Source organism: Hemicordylus capensis, chromosome 1, assembly GCF_027244095.1.
Source record: "Hemicordylus capensis ecotype Gifberg chromosome 1, rHemCap1.1.pri, whole genome shotgun sequence".
Taxonomy (NCBI): domain Eukaryota; kingdom Metazoa; phylum Chordata; class Lepidosauria; order Squamata; family Cordylidae; genus Hemicordylus; species Hemicordylus capensis.
This window is the reverse complement of record NC_069657.1, coordinates 4445402-4462220: the sequence shown is the minus strand read 5'-3', so window position 1 is coordinate 4462220 and position 16819 is coordinate 4445402. Positions and strand designations below refer to the sequence as shown.

The 16819-nt window shown below is 43.7% G+C and overlaps 1 protein-coding gene across 6 annotated transcripts in view; it reads left to right on the top strand.

Moving 5' to 3' along the window:
• Window positions 1-16819, top strand: part of FANCM (FA complementation group M) — a 137132-nt gene that overhangs the window by 101802 nt on the left and 18511 nt on the right. For 4 of the 6 annotated variants that reach the window (XR_008310779.1, XM_053267673.1, XM_053267704.1 and 1 more), the window contains 4 exons: window positions 9548-11507; window positions 14332-14414; window positions 14502-14570; window positions 16506-16637. Coding sequence is in view for 5 of the 6 variants with exons in the window: in XM_053267673.1 (XP_053123648.1) it covers window positions 9548-11507; window positions 14332-14414; window positions 14502-14570; window positions 16506-16637 (2244 nt within the window). In the remaining variant the exon portion in view is untranslated. The remainder of the gene's footprint in view (window positions 1-9547; window positions 11508-14331; window positions 14415-14501; window positions 14571-16505; window positions 16638-16819) is intronic. The other 2 variants (XM_053267683.1, XM_053267693.1) reach the window with 2 other exon arrangements.

Sequence of the window (16819 nt, the reverse complement as noted above, 5' to 3'; positions counted from 1 at the left end):
TTGTCATGGACGGACACTACCTAGTTAAGGTTGGTTTCACGGCCACAATCCAGCACTTCAAGGGTGGAGGACCTATTAATATGGTCTGCCCAAGAAGGCTGCTGGACCCAGTAGGATTCGAAAAAGCCTTGGAGGGTTTTAATGCTGGTGCTGCTAGTGATTCTGCTGATGCCCTGGTAGGAGCCTGGAATAGGGAACTCACCAAGTCAGTAGACATGGTCACTCCTAAGCGTCCCTTTCGACCTGCTTTAAAAGTGACCCCTTGGTATACAGAGGAGTTGTGGGGTCTGAAGCAGTAAGGTAGGAGACTGGGGCACAAGTGGAGGAGGAGAACTTGGATTGAAGTTGACAGCATAGAGCCCATATGAAGGTTTATGCAGAAGCAGTGCATGCAGCAAAAGACCAGTTCGGGTCTGCACGCATTACTTCTTCAGGTTTGCGTTCAGCAGAGCTGTCCTGGGTTGTGAGGTGTTTGATTAAGGCTCCATCCATTTCAAACCAGTCCCCAGAGATTTTGTCTGGCCATGATACTTTTAATGGGTTCTTTGCGGGCAAAATATCTTTTATTTGGGCTGAATTGGATTCCACTGTTTTTGCAGAGTCTATTAAGGTGGTGTCCAGCAATCCCTCTTGCAGTATTAGAAGTCTGTGATGCCTGAGAACGTGGACAAGCTGCTTGGGGTAGTGCGTCCTACCACTTGTTCTCTGGATCCTTGCTCGACTTGGCTGATTCTATCTAGCAGGGAAATTGTTGGAGATGGCCTAGTTAATATCATTAACTCATCACTGAGGGAGGGTAGGATGCCTTCTTGTTTGAAAGAGGCAGTGATTAGACCACTCCTTAAGAAGCCTTCCTTAGATCCCTCAGTGATGGATAGTTATAGGCCAGTCTCCAATCTCCCATGGTTGGGCAAGTTGGTTGAGAGAGTGGTGGCTAACCAGCTCCAGGCAGTTTTGGAGGAAGCTGATTATCTAGACCCATTTCAAACTGTCCTTAGAGCAGGCTATAGGGTTGAGTCGGCCTTGGTCGACCTGATGGATGACCTTTACCATGGAATCAACAAGGGGATTGTGACTCTGTTGGTTCTTTTGGATCTCTTGGCGGCGTTTGATACCATCAACCATGGTATCCTTCTGGATTGGCTGGGGGAATTTGGAATAGGAGACACTGCTTTGCAGTGGTTCCGCTTCTATTTTTCAGGCAGATTCCAGATGGTGGAGCTTGGTGACAGTTCTTCTTTAAAATGGGAGCTATTATATGGAGTCCCTCAGGGCTCCATTCTGTCACCAATGCTTTTTAACATCTACATGAAACCGCTGGGTGAGGTCATCAGGAGATTTGGTGCAGGGTCTTATTATCAGTATGCTGTTGAGGCCCAAATCTATTTCTCCTTATCATCATCATCATCATCATCATCATCATCATCATCAGGAAATGGCATTCATATCCAAAATGCCTGCCTACGGGCAGTAATGGTCTGGATGAGGAATAACAAGGTGAAGCTGAATCCAAGCAAGACGGAGGCGCTCATTGTGGGGGATCGGAATTTGAGGGATGAGTTAGATCTTCCTGTGTTAGATGGGGTTACACTCCCCCAGAAGGAGCAGGTATGTAGCTTGGGAGTGCTCTTGGATCCAGGCTTCACCTTGGTATATCAGGTGGAGACTATAGCCAGGAGCGCTTTCTATCAACTTCGGCTGATTCAACAGCTATGTCCATTCCTTGAAGAGAACAATCTCAAAACAGTGGTGCACCAGCTGGTAACCTACAGGATTGACTACTGCAATGCACTCTACATGGGGCTGCCTTTGTACGTAGTTCGGAAACTTCAGTTAGTTCAAAATGTCGCAGCCAGACTTGTCTCTGGGGTAACCCAGAGAGACCATATTATGTCTGTTTTAAAACAGTTGCACTGGCTGCCAGTATGTTTCCGGGCGAAATACAAAGTGCTGGTTATTACCTTTATTTAATTAATTAATTTATTATTTATTTTATTATTATTAAAACTTTTATATCGCCCTTCCAAAAGGCTCAGGGCGGTTTACATTCAAACACCATTAAAATCAGTTAATAATTAAAACAAATATTATAAAAGCATAAAACAATGATTAACAATTAAAAACATCATAAAACAATTAAATAATCAGAACAATTTAAAAACAAGCTTTAAAAAGCTGAGAAAGCCTGGCTGAAGAGATGTGTTTTCAGAAGTTTTTTAAAAAATTGCCAGAGATGGAGAGGCTCGTATCCCAGCAAGGAGCGCATTCCACAATCTCGGGCAGCAGCCGAGAAGGCCCATCTCTGTGTAGCCACCAAATGAGATGGCGGCAACTGGAGACGGACCTCCTCAAGTAACCTCAGTGGGCGGTGGGGCTCATAGCGAAGAAGACAGTCTCTTAAATACCCAGAGCCTAAGTGTCACGCCCTTGGTCTCAGACAGCGAGGAAGAAGGGGAAGCTGTCAACTTTTCAGCCGATGCCGGGGTGTCTGAGGGGCAGAGCCCGGCTGTCAGTTTCCAAGAAACGGCTGAGGCAGATGATTCAGAGCAGGCACAACAACCTGAGACAGCAGAAACCGTGACGGACCAATCAGAAGAGGAGCTATGCAAGCAACCTCCACTGACTCCACAACAGAGGCGTATTGCAAGGCGCAGAAATCAGCTTGCAACTATCAGGAGGAGTAAACGCCTCTTGCAGAGGGCTGATAAGCCTTGAATTCCTGCCAGCTGGGAGCTCTCGGCTTGTACTATAAATTACGTCACCAGCTTTCTATTCACTGCTGGAAAGCAATGTTCGTCAACTTTCATGTCGATAGCTTGCAGCCAAGCCCGATAGGGAAGAACTGTGTCCGAGCTGTATCTTGTTTCTGCAGCTCCATTTGATGCTGTTAACTTCCCTGCCAGGTGGCCAGATACTGACACTAAGCCGTTTAGGGCTTTGTAAGTTATAACTAGCACTTTGTATTTTGTCCGGAAACCTATTGGCAGCCAGTGTAGCTCCATCACAGAGGACTAATGTGGTCTCTCCGAGATGACCCAGAGACCAACCTGGCTGCCGCATTCTGAACCAACTGAAGTTTCCAGACTATGTACAAAGGCAGCCCCACGTAGAGCGCATTACAGAAGTCAAGTCTGGAGGTTACCAACAAATGTACCACTGTTTTGAGGTCATTGATCTCAAGAAACGGGTGCAGCTGGCGTATCAGCCAAAGCTGATAGAAAGCACCTCTGGCCACCGCCTCAACCTGAGAAACCAAGGAGAGACGTTGATCCAGAAGTACTCCCAGACTGCGAACCTGTTCCTTTTGGGGAAGTGTGACCCCATCTAGAACAGGTAGATCAAAATCGTCTCTAGAGTTCTGACCCCTCACAATAAGTACCTCTGTCTTATCTGGATTCAGCTTCAGTTTATTCTCCCTCATCCAGCCCATTACTGCTTCCAGGCAGGCATTTAGGGAAGACATGGCAACTCCTGAAGAAGTTGACATGGAGAAGTAGATCTGGGTGTCATCAGCGTACTGGTAACACCCAGCTCCAAATCCCCTGATGATCTCTCCCAGGGTTTCATGTAGATGTTAAAAAGCATTGGAGAAAGTATGGAGCCTTGAGGGACACCGTACTTAAGACAGATTTTGAATAGCAACAATCTCTCCAATCGACACCATCTGGAATCTGTCCGAGAGGTAGGAGCTGAACCACTATAAAACAGTGCCTCCAACCCCCAACCCCCTCAGATGTTCCAGAAGGATACTATGGTCGATAGTATCAAAAGCTGCCGAGAGATCCAAAGAGACCAACAGAGTCACACTTCCTCTGTCAATTCCCAATTGGAGATCATCCATCAGGCCGAACAAAGCAGTCTCCACCCCATAGTCCGCCCGAAAACCAGTTTGAAATGGGTCTAGAACCAGGGGTCACTCCATGAAATTGATTGCCAGGCAGTCTAGGACCAACAAACGGAAGTACTTTTTCACACAACGTGTGATCCACTTGTGGAACTCTCTGCCACAGGATGTGGTGACAGCCAACAACCTGGATGGCTTTAAGAGGGGTTTGGATGACTTCATGGAGGAGAGGTCTATCAATGGCTACTAGTCAGAGGGCTGTGGGCCACCTCCAGCATCAAGGGCAGGGTGCCTCTGAGTACCAGTTGCAGGGGAGTAATGGCAGGAGAGAGGGCATGCCCTCAACTCCTGCCTGTGGCTTCCAGCGGCATCTGGTGGGCCACTGTGCGAAACAGGATGCTGGACTAGATGGGCCTTGGGCCTGATCCAGCAGGGCTGTTCTTATGTTCTTAGATAGTCAGTTTCCTCCAAGACCGCCTGGAGCTGAGAGGCCACCACCCTCTCAATTACCTTGCCCAGCCATGGGAGGTTGGAAACTGGCCTATAATTTGTCTATAATTGCTTTAAAGCCCTGAATGGCTTGGGTCTGGGCTACCTTAGAGAACGCCTTCTTCTGTATGAAACCCATTGCACGTTAAGGTCATCTGAGGAGGTCCGTATCCAGTTACCACCAGTACATCCGGTGGTGACTTGGAACCGGGCCTTCTCTGTAGCTGCTCCTGGCCTATGGAATGCACTCTGAGGAGATATCCACAATTTATGTTCGCTGTTGGCCTTTAAGAGAGCCCTGAAAACTTGTTTGGCGTGGCCTTCCAAGATTTTTAAATTGTTTTTGAGTATTTTAATTGGTTTTAAATGGTTTTGAATGGTTTTAAATTTGTTTTTATATTGGTTTAAGTAGTGTGTTTTAAATGGTGTTTGTTTTTATGTTTTGTAAACTTGTTGTGCACCGCCCAGAGCCTTTGGATGGGGCGGTCTAGAAATGTAACAAATAAATAAATTTTGAGGATCTTCAGAGAAATGTTCCTGGTTATAGGTGATGGGAGAAAGCATGGTCCCCACAAAAGAAGGTTTCCTAGTTGCTACATCCTGAAACTGTGTAAGGGAGAACGTCTCCAGCAGTCTCAAGATCCTTGACATCCCTGGACTGCTCCTCTAAGGCAGAAATAGCCAAGTACAAGCTTGGGGCCATGGCACTGCATAAATTGAAACTAAAACACTTGGCAGAGACTGAATGTGGGAGAGTTGAAAGAACTATAGATACATGATAATCAGTGCGAGGGGAGGTGCAGTCAGTACAGGGATATTCATCTCACAAGTGGGGAAGAAGTAGATAATAAATAAGCAGTTTGATCTGTGTCAGGGTGGGGTCTCTAGCTTGCTTCAGGAAGTGGCAGTGTGTGACAACTACAGTTCCTGGAGCCCAGAATGGATTTTGCAGAGTGCATAATTGAGGGGGGGCTGATTTACTTGCATAAGTATTTGTTAACCATGTGTTAGACACATGGTTTATTGTGGCCTTCAGCACAACCCCATTCAAGGTGCATTGGGACTGGGCCATGGGCAGCAACCACTGGGGGTCTGGATGGAGCCAGGAGTCTAGACCGGGGGCAAGATAGAACTGGGATCTAGGAACAAGCCACGAGACAGACCTGACTTGTTTCTTGTTCATGCTAGAGTCAGAACTGAGAAGCAAGCTGAGTATTGAGGCTGAGGAGTAAGCCAGAAGTCAGAGCCTAGGAGTCAACTGAGGGATGCACTAGAGGCAAGGAGACTTTGTTGCTCAGGGAAAGTCCTATTCCAAAATGGAAGCCTGTCATAGTCCTTTGAGAAGGATCCAGTCCCCGGCCCCGGTGGCCAGCCTGGCTGAGCAGGCCAGTCCAGAGCCTGAGAGACTTCTCCTGTAGTGGTGGTGTCATTCTGGCAGCTCATCACTCGGAGCAGCTGAAGGCTTTCAGCTCCATCCCAGATAGTTCCTGACAAAGGGAAATCTGAGTGTTTTATGCTTCTCATGCTTTTTGATAGGCCTTGCTGCTTCCATACCAACTTTCATAAAAGCCGATGAGAAATGCCTTCAACTTCTCTTCGGCCCAGCTTGATTATCCCTGGAATGCTGCCAACTCCAGCAAGTCCAATGAATGTGCTATCGTTTTACCGTTTCAGAGATGTCTGAATTCTTTGAAGCCAGCATCAATCTGGAACATGCATTGTTTAACTTATTAATAATGAAACATTATCTTCCTTTGAAATGGAATGCCATTATTGGTTAGTAGAAGCTAATGATAATTCTAACTGTAAATTGAGTGTTCAGCAATGGGGCAAGACCCAAAAGCTTTTACATGGCACTTAGAAAATGTGAAAGCAACAGGTGTGTGGATGGGATTGTAGAAGCTGTCTTCACTTATTACCTGGGGGGAGAGAGGCAGTTTGATTTTCCAGGGGAGATCTTCATGGTTTGTTTGCTTACCTGCATCTGAAAAGCAAGGCCTGATCTGCTCAGAAGCATCACTGATGCCTGTGAGCTTTGCTAATCTGGATCTACTGCATCCCGCTGTGCATGGCTTTACTCTTGAGCGTTAAGAGGTCATCTGAGTACCTAAGAGGATAAACTTGCATTCAGCAAGCTGAGCGGTTTGCCGGGTTTTCTGCTGATCTCTCCTGAATGCTGCAATTCACTGCCTACAAGGATGAAACAGGGCGGGAGCATATAGTCCCACCGCCTTACCTCCTGCCCATTTTTTGTCTTGGATACAGATTGTTTTAACTTTTATTTGAAGGCCTTCTTTTAATCTGACGCTTGGGGCAGTTCTGCAGACCAATCAGTGACTGATTTGTAATGCAACTGAGTTATTTTTTCTAGTAATAATAATTTACATTTTCACAGTGACATAGGCATGTGACTCGGTAAAATGGCCGTAGGGTTTCTCCCAGATAAAATAAGTTATTTAAAAACAAACAAACTTTTAATTCAATTTTTCACAACATAAAATTCACACATGCACACACAAAAAGAAAAAAAAGAAAAAAACACAAAACAAAAACAACAACAACAACAACAACAACATGAGGACTTCCATCTCATCATTTGAACAAGTATCAGTTACAATACCCAAGTCTTGCCTGTAATTTAATCGTTCTCCCCCCGATAAATCGTATGAAAATCAGCTCTGGGGCATTTTAAAAACATTTTTGTTACCACTCAAAAGCCTGATAGAGGGTTTCTCCCAGATAAAATAAGTTATTAATGCCCTACTGGTACTACGAGAAAGAGAAGAATCTTTAATCTAGAGACCAGGTATTCTCTGGGTCATCTAGGAGAGTCCATATTACTCCTGTGTTGAAGGAACTACACTGGCTGCCGATATATTTCTGGGCAAATTACAAGGTGCTGGTCATTACCTAAAAAGTTCTAAGCAGCTTAGGCTCTGGGTATTTAAGAGAACGTTGTCTTTATCGTGAGCCCCACCGCCTGTTAAGATAATCTGGAGAGGTTCGTCTGTGGTTGCCGCCAACTTGTCTGGCAGCTACTCGGGAACGGGCCTTCTCTGTTGCTGCCCCTGGACTTTGGGATGGGTTCCCTGTTGAAATAAGAGCCTCCCCATCTCTGGCAACTTTTTAAAAGGCACTGAAGACACATTTAGTCACCCAGGCTTTTAATTAGATTTATAGTTTTAATATTTTTAATGTTTTAAATGATTTTAATTGTTAATTGATTTAATGTTTTTAAATGATTTTTATTGAAAAACTACCCAGAGATGCAAGTTTGGGGCAGTATAGAAATATTTCAAATAAATAAATAAAATAAAAATAATCTTAATTGCAGACCAGGAGCTCATTTTAATTGGCAAGCCTCACGTTTTCTTTCACTTTTCAGAGTTTGGTGTTTTTGTAGATATTGTTCATGTGGCTGAATGAGGTAATTTTTGACAAGCCATATGGTTAAGATAGTTATATTGGAAAGGGTGCAGTTTAGTCTCATGTTCTATTTTTCTGAGCAACTGATACAAAACTCAGATTTTGTTAAATCATCAGGTACTCCATTCAGATGATTTTTGGTGCTCAAACTTCATACTGAGCACAGAAGAAAGGTGTGATACTCTGTCTTTGCCTCCCATCAGCGGTTCACAGTCTTACTTGGGCAAAGCATCCTGCTGCAAAGCAGAGTGGGGGGGGGGGAGAGCACATCTATGTATCTCCCTGTAAGCCTGAAATCTGGATACACACTAGGATCCTAGAGAGTGAGAAGCTTTAGCACCTCAGGAGGATTGCTTTATGTAACTTATCAAATCATGTTAAACTATTTTGCAAACTTTGTAGGGGTTTTACACATAGAATTTGTAGGCGATTGCTTTGGATAGATGGCAAATACATGTTAGTGAACAGAAAGAATGTGTGCCAACAGTGAAATTCTCCAGACCATGTGCACCATTTTATTCAGGTTTAACAACTCTGTCTTGTGGGCCTACGAAAGGGAACGTCAATCAGATAGATAAAATATTAATAACTAGACTGTTAGCCACTTTGTTCTCTGTAACCATTGCACCCCTGCTTAAATGTTAAGTCTTCCATCTATTCCAGAATGCGTGCTAGACTTGGATTGAGTCCTAGAGAAAAGAGTAAAATTGACTGTGAATATCTTGAGCTGTAAAATGTTAATGTTTCCCACCTTAATTCAAGTAGATTAAATTACAGTGTAATATGTAGGGAAAGTCTTTCCTTTATAGCTGGAGTGTTGACAGGATCAAATGAAATAGGGTTGGCTGACCATTGCCAAGTCAGAGGCCTCGCCCCCACTAACAAGCACTTAGTAGCCTGCCTCTTTCTTTTTTGCATTCTGAAGATTCATTTTCCTCTCTTTTTGGATACCCTCAGCTGTTCATCAGTGTGAGTCTAAAAAGTGTGGAGAACATACCTCCTGGCATTTAAATAAATGTATGTACAATTTCCCCAAAGCTAGCTTTTTACACAGGAGTTGTTCAGCTAGTATTCTATGTCTAGGAATTACTGCTTGGATACTAGTACACACTGGACTCTGTTTGGCTGATAACCCCTGAATGCAGGGCTGTCCACAGAGCGTAGATTCACACTATACTGGATCTGGCATCTGTGATGACCTTTCTTGGGGCTAATGTGGAGGAGAGGCACTCTGAGTCCTGGCAATGGCATGACGCTGCTCACTGCAAAATCATTAGTATGACTAATACCCAACAAGTGAAGCTGAGTAAAGCAGATGCTTTAAAAAGAACGAAAAAAAAGGTGTAAGGTAGAAGTGAAAACTTGTATTATTCCAGGGAGCTGAATTTAAAACTCCCATGGTCTGATTAAAGGATGTTTTTCTCATTTAATTTTGAGTCTTAATTAGACTCATTGTGAGGGTTTTTTCCATTTAATTAGCTCAACTTGGAAGTTACTCATTTGTCTTTATTTTATTATCATTGTTTTATTTACTGTTAAATAAATAACTCACCTTTCATCAGTGCCCAAAGCATGAGAATGTTCGACTAGAGTGTTAGTCTTGGGTTTTGGAGCCATGAGCTCAAATTTCAGCTCACTGAATGATCTTGGGCAAGTCCTGATCTTTTGGAACATCTACCACCTAGTTAGAGGGAGGATGTTGATAGGAGGATAAGAATTGTGACTAACTTGAATGCCAAAATGCTATAGGAACATAAAAATAATAATAATTTATTTTTCTTAAACTAGGAAGAATGCAGTTATGAATCAAAAATCCAACCTTATTTTCACTGGGAGGATGTTGACGATGCCCCAGATGTTCAGCAAAGTAAAAGTTCTCGTGGAGCCACTGTTGCTCAAAAGGTTGTTTCATCCAGAAAGGGCCTGGTAGATGCATCAAAAGCCAAAAGGTGCTCATCTTCACTGGAGGAACTTGATGCAGAATGTCTCTCCCTCTTTAAAGCAGCCAATTTCAAATCTGTGAAAAGGTTTCAAGCGTTGAATGTGGAATCTGGGGGCCTTACTAAAGATGATTGTGGCCCTTTGGAGTGCTTTTCAGCAAATGGGCATCTGCCTGTTGAAGATGCTGGTAATAAGAGATTACCAGGTAAGAATAAGGAAAACATGGATGAATTTACCTGCACAGAAGGCATTCCTAATCATGAAAATGCAGCAAGAGAATTTCCGCCTGCCCCTGAAAATTGCAGCTCATGGAGTGGACACAGTGTGGATTCAGGCTACAGTTGCTTCACAGAAGACAATCTACTGCTTTCTTCTCCCATGTTTTACTTTCCTGCACCAGAGAGGGATTCGTTCGTGCTTTCTGCTAGGAGTGCTGATGAGGATCCTTCTTGTGAAACAGATATTCTAATAAATGTTGCAAGGCTTCTGTCACAGTCTCCTCCATCTCTGAATGAACTCCTAGACTTTGAGAGAGAGAATGAAGCCCTGTGGCTAGACTCAATGCAGAAAAGTGTTCCTGGTGTGTGTGCAGAAAACTCTCCTCCAGAAAAGTTGACATATTTCTCAGAGTTCCAGAATTCATCCAGACCCCCTAGGAACACCTCTGAATTCCTTGACTCTCATAAACAGCCATCTTCACACAATTGGCCTTTGGAAACAAGTAGCATTACTGAGGCTTTTGTTAGCAAGAGAAGTGTTGATCTTAACTGGGATGCAATTTTTGACCTTGAGGATGAAGAGCAGATTGGCATTCAGGTAGGAAATCTATCAGTGGCAAATCATGGTCCAACAAAGAATCCTTTGCAAAGTGATGCCGGTGGAGGGCATCAGGGGCCTTCCAATAAAAGGACTGGGGGAAATATGAGCCCTGATGAAGAGGTGTCTATAAATTTATTTGAAGAGGATCTTTTCCCAGAAAGTAACCACCCTCCATATGGAAAAGGGACAAAGCTTTCAGTGTTGTCAGATGTTTGCAGTCGAACCAATACTCCAACTAATGAAGCAGGAATCTCTGAGCAGCCGCCTTCAGAGGAGATTGTTACAATCAGTCATGCAAACCCCTCAAGTCCATTAATAATCAATAGTGTTGAATGTTTGGAAGCAGCTGGTGATCTTGATCATGCAAGTGAACCACAACTTCAGCATCATGAAGAGTTGTATGATGTTTCTCAAGATTTGTTCTCTGTTAACTTTGACCTTGGGTTTTCTTTTGAAGGTTTGGAGGATGAAACCTCACAGCAAGTAAGCATTGTGAAAGATGGAGGAGGACATGTAGCTTTTCAATCTGTTAATGCTGAGGACACACCCACAAACAGCAGCTTAGCAAAGAAATCTCCACTGACATGGAGTAATGAATGTCTTGATAAGACTAAGTTTTCTACGCCATTACCTTTACAAAAAAATTGCAACTCTAGGCTAGTGACTACTGAAAATGTTCCTGTGGCCTCTCCTTTGACAATAGGTGGAGAGAAATTGTGCCAGTCACCACACTCTGAAAAGGTTGCATTTTCTACTCCAACAGGTAGGCTGAGGATGCGTGTTAGAGCCTCCAGAGGAGCCTACATGAGTTCTGATTCTAGAAATGGGCACGAAAGCCCATCATTTGCTGTTCCAAGCAAAACAAACACAAGCACAGTTAAAAAGGTTTTGGCAAGTTCAGCTTTCAATACTGACTGCTCTGCATCGAAAAGGTCTGGAAATGGGGGAAACAAAAACCAAGACGGCTCCAGCGTGCTTTCAGCTGAAAGTAAGATTTGATTTCAACCGGTTATGTGTAAGCCTTTATGCAGATACAACTGCTGCTTCCTGCATTCTTCAGTGGGCAGGCAGAAGCTGGCTCCTGAGGGCTTCTGTGATTCTCTGTCGGGGAGTCAGAGTAGGCCTAAACAGTTAGCTTACTCTGGGAAATGGAAATGTTTAACGAGTATCGATGTCTGGTAGCTTTATCCCCCAACCCATCACCTTGCACGTCTGTCCTTCTCTCATCTCACGGTGATCTCTAAGATGATTTTTTCCTCCCCACTCCCAGTGAAGTTTGTTTCTTGCCTGGTGCTGTTCACATTTTGTTTGGCTCTGGTGAATGAGAGCGTAAAAGAGTCTTTCTGGAGTGGAGAATGAGTTGCAAAACAAGGAGAAGGTTACCTAGTGATGGGAGTGGGAAGTATTTTCACCAAGTGGTGAAAGCAGGAAGTATTGCATTGTGCAAACTGTCATTTTTCCTATGCTATGAGTGGCAAAATTGGATCCAGCTCTCCCATGTTTTTCACAGCTGGAAGACTGCCCCCCCCCCAAGTAACTGACCAACTTTATGTACCATCCATAGGTCTAGGCCCCACCCCCACAACAACAAAGTGACTTTAATCTCTGTCTGCAGTGAGATTGATTGCACATTAGGCTGAAGTAAACAGTGCTTTACAAACCTGTTGTGAATAGCCCATATACTTATTCCTTTTGTTTCTTTAAATACGTACTATGACATAATATTATCCATGCTGCTGCTGTGACTACATCCATGAGCATTTGAGAACCTGTGGGTTCTGCCTTGGAAAAAGCAGGAAGGAGAGCTAGCCTTGTGATAGTAAGCATGAATTGTTCCTTTTGCTGAACAGGCTCCACCCTGGTTTGCATTTGAATAGGAGACTTTATGTGAGCATTGTAAAATATTCCCGTTCTTAGGGGATGGGGCCATAGCTCAATGGTAGAGGATCTGCACACTTGCATGCAGAAGGTTCCCAGTTCCCTCCCTGGCGGCATCTCCAGACAGGGCTGGGAGAGACGCCTGTGTATAAACTTGGAGAAGTTGCTACCAGTCTGGGTAGACTAGGCAAGACTGAGCTAGATGGACCAATGGTCTGACTTGGTATTAGGGAGCTTCCTATGTTCCTAGGGATGTGCTAGTGGTACCTGACTGCCTGTGACTGTTAGTTTATCAGAATAGTTCCCATGTGATCTGAGACCTGCTGAGTAATGTATGAGATTCAAACCCTGCATCGCCGTGAGATGGGCCACCTCGTATAACCCATCTGGTTAGGAGGTCTAACAAGGCATGCCATCCCCCTTGAGAAAGGGCTTCACATAACTCCATCCCCAATGGCACTTTTTCATGGGGCCCATTGAAACTAGGGGTATTTGCCTAAGGTGGCGGTTGTTAAAATCCAAAATTATTTATTTGATTTCTATACTGCCGTTCCAAAAATTGCTCAGGGCAGTTTACACAGAGAAATAATAAAGAAATAAATAAGATGGATCCCTGTCCCCAAATCTAACAATCTAGCTCACAATCTAAAAGAAACATAAGATAGACACCAGCAACAGTCACTGGAGGTACTGTGCTAGGGGTGGATAGGGCCAGTTATTCTCCCCCTGCTCAATAAAGAGAATCACCACGTTAAAAGGTGCCTCTTTGCCAAGTTAGGACCAAAATGCAAACTTTTCAGCAAGCTTAGGATAATCTTTGCAATATGCAGGGGATGCATATGTGCAATGTCTAATATGTAGGTGGGACGAATTTAAAAATCTGGAGCTGCCCTTTAAAACCCTTACCAGATCCTTGCAGTTATCTAATATGGAATGATTCTCCTCTTTTATGCCCTAATCTCAAATTCTGCATCTTCACGTTCTGTGTGAATTCGTATGGAGCATCCCTGAATTTGTTAGTGGCTAGTGGCTGATTTCACAATTGTGTGTGAATTTTCCTACATATGTGTGTTTATGTCTGTGCATAATGCGTGCGCGCGCACACACACATGCAGATAAATAGATATTAATTACAATGGCAAACTTTCTGAAGGTGTCCTCATAAAGAACTGCAGCCAATGATTTTGCTGGCTGTTTTGAGCCAGTACTAGAAATTGAGCTCTCTCCATTCCCCTTTTCTCCCCGCTCCCCCTTCTTTAAACTCAGAGGTGCACCTAGGTAATTTTGGAACCTAAAGGCCTTTGGAGGCCTCCCTCTCCTGCAAATTAAGGATCACCATGCTCAGCTGGGCGACCACACCACCCGGGACAGACTAAAGAGGATTTGGGGGCCCCCAGGGGCTGTGGAGGCGCTGCACTTCGTCCCTGAAGTAAGAGCGCCTCTGTTAGAACTGTGTGCTTAAGGACGCAGGAGAGAGAGACGAGGGGTCAAAAGCAATGGAAAGGCTTCAGACTGGTCTTGCTGAAGATGCTTGTTGGATCTCCACCAAAGGTGGATTATAGGCTGCCTGTTGAAGAGCAAGGATTCTTGTACATGTGTGGGGAAACCTGTGGGAGTCCAAGTACCAATAAGTAAAGCTGGTTCGCTATTTCCCCTTCTCCTATAACTCTCTTCCATATGGCTTGTTAGCTGTGTTATTTCCACCTCAGCAAGGTAGTGCAGTTTGCTGTGTTCCTTTGGTAGGAAGTGTTGTTTGTCTAGACTGAACTCTGCACAGCCGAAGAACCGTTGGCAAACAATATCCGCCTCACATTCCAATAAGAAATTGCTTAAAAAAAAAAAAAAGGCCAAACAGGTGTTAGCTGTCTGGCTTACAAATATATTGTATAGTGAAAAACACATTTTCTTATTGTTCCCTATTTACTCCTTCGCAGTAGGGGCCAGCAGTGAAAGTGAAGAAGAAATTGTTTTTCTCAGAAAGAATAAGAGAAAAGGAAATGTTTTGACATCTCCAATGGTGAGTCATGCAGTTAACGTTAAATGCCACCAAACTCTTCTCTCTGAAATCTCAAAATTTAGTTTAACTTGTTTCTCTCTTTTCAAGATTAATAACAGTCATAACTTCGAATCGCCAGTTCATGCTGTCAGGAAACGTAAACGTCCACTCATCATGGTAAGCAGCTGTTTTAACTAGTGCAGAAGGAACGTGAATGAAGCATGTTTTGCAAAGTTTACCTTAAATGTCAAAATATCTTCCTTTATTGTTAGGAAATAGTTATTCTTAAATCAGTGTTTGATTTTGACCTGCAATAGAATGGTTAGCTTACTGAACATAGCAGAAGTAGAATGCTGTGTTTTTAATAAGCTGGTAAGGCTGTTTTGTTTATTTCTTAGAAATGTGCCTGAGGAAACACTGATCCAGCGAAATAATCTAGTTTACAATTCAAGTCTTTAATCTGGGCGTGGACAGCCTTACAAATGGAGGAGGTGCATTGCTTCCCTCGTCTCTTAGTTACATTGGCTGTTTGGTGTATAATAGTAGTAGTAGTAGTAATTAACAAAACACAAAGATCTGCAAATTGAAATTGAAAGGCTGTGGCAGAAGACCAAAATAATCCCAGTGGTAATTGGCCCCCTAGGTGCAATTCCAAAACAACTTGAAGAGCACCTCAACACCATAGAGGCCACAGAAATCACCATCAGCCAATTACAAAAAGCAACTTTACTGGGAACAGCTTATACTCTGCGATGATATCTATAATAATAACAGCAACAACATTGATAATAAAATTCAGCCATCCCAGGTCCTTGGGAAGGACTCAATGTCTGGATAAAACAAACCAGTCAGTAACACCTGTCTGACTGTGTAAACAACAACAACAACAACAACAATCTTTATTTGTTAGTCGCCCCATAACAAATTGTTCTGGGGATTAAAACATAAAATAAAAACACATAACACATTAAATCATAACAGACCAAAACGTGTGTGTGTGTTGGGGGGTGGGGGAGAAAATGCACAATACAATTCAAAGTAAGTTTAAAACTCTTTTAAAATCAGTTTAAAAATCAAATTATAAAATCAAAATTTAAATATTGTGTATGCATTCCTTGGGCTTCGTGAGGGCATAAGGCTTTCAGCCATAATCATGGTGGGCAGGCAGTGACACTTCCTACTCCCCACCACCAGCATCTTCTCTCTCGCACATTAGTTCCCTTCCCCCTCCATAGGCTTAACCTTTAAGGGCCATTTCTTCATTAACCTTTAATTATACAGTATTTCATATTAACCTGGGGCCAAACTACACACTATATTCAGGTTGTCATTAATTGATAGAAATAATCCAGAAGTGCTGCCTTGATGTGAAAAAGCAGCTGCATGGGGGGCTGGATCTGACTGAGGAGTGTGTGTGTGTGGAGGGCGGGTCCACCTTTCCCCTTGCACTGTTTTCCTGCAAGCAGAAATGCAAATGCATCTGCAAGCAGCTAACTACAGCGGTTGGAGGGTGGGGGAGACAGATCTTCAGCAGGATTCTGGTGCAGGGAGAAATGGTTTAACCCCCTCCTCATGCTCCGTGATTCCTATCCTGATTTCACCCCACCACGTCTGTTTTTTCAACACTCAAATGGGCACTTCTGATTTATTTCTAGGGTTAAGTCCACCTGTTAAAGACAGGCTTCACATAACATAGTTTCATAAAACCGTAGAGTTGGATCTGGCCTTCACTTTTGGCCTCAGATTTCCCATTATATTCAAGGTTTGAAGCTACAGTTTGCAAATTCTGGTTAAGAGGGAGCCTTAAGGTAGGTGCCAGTGAAACCCTTAACTATGGGCCAAGATCATTCGGAAAACGGCAGAGAGGAAGTGCTCCAGGGATAGAGCAGGGGAAATTCACTGTGCCTGGCCTTGCAGTCATGAGTCTCAATGATGCAGTCTGTGGATCTGATTCTGGAAAAGGCCATTAGAGATAACTGCACATGCGTGTTTCCCCCCCCCCTCGCCCACAAAACTTTAAAGCAGTGCATAATGACACATGTATGATATCTTCCTGGAGTCGTGTAGAGGCTGACTCTGCTGCTGTTTACCAATGTATGTATTTGATTCCAGTCAGATTTGTCTAGTGATGGGAGCCCAGATTTTTCTGAGAAATCAAACCGAAGGTTGGATGACACGCGCGGGAGCAAGAAGCAAGTGAAAGGAGTGAAGAGGCAGAAGAGGAGGGGCAGTTCTGTGATCAAGGTGTGGATGTTATGCCCCCTAGAGTCTGGCGTTACTTGGAATAGCCCCTGCTTTTAATTTGTAGTACAGTAGCACAACTGCTGTACCTCAGGAACCTTCCTGCAGCAAGAGGATAGTGAATGCAAGTGTGATTTCTGCTTAGAACCACAGGTGTTCATGTTCGCTTTCCATTTATGTAGCAA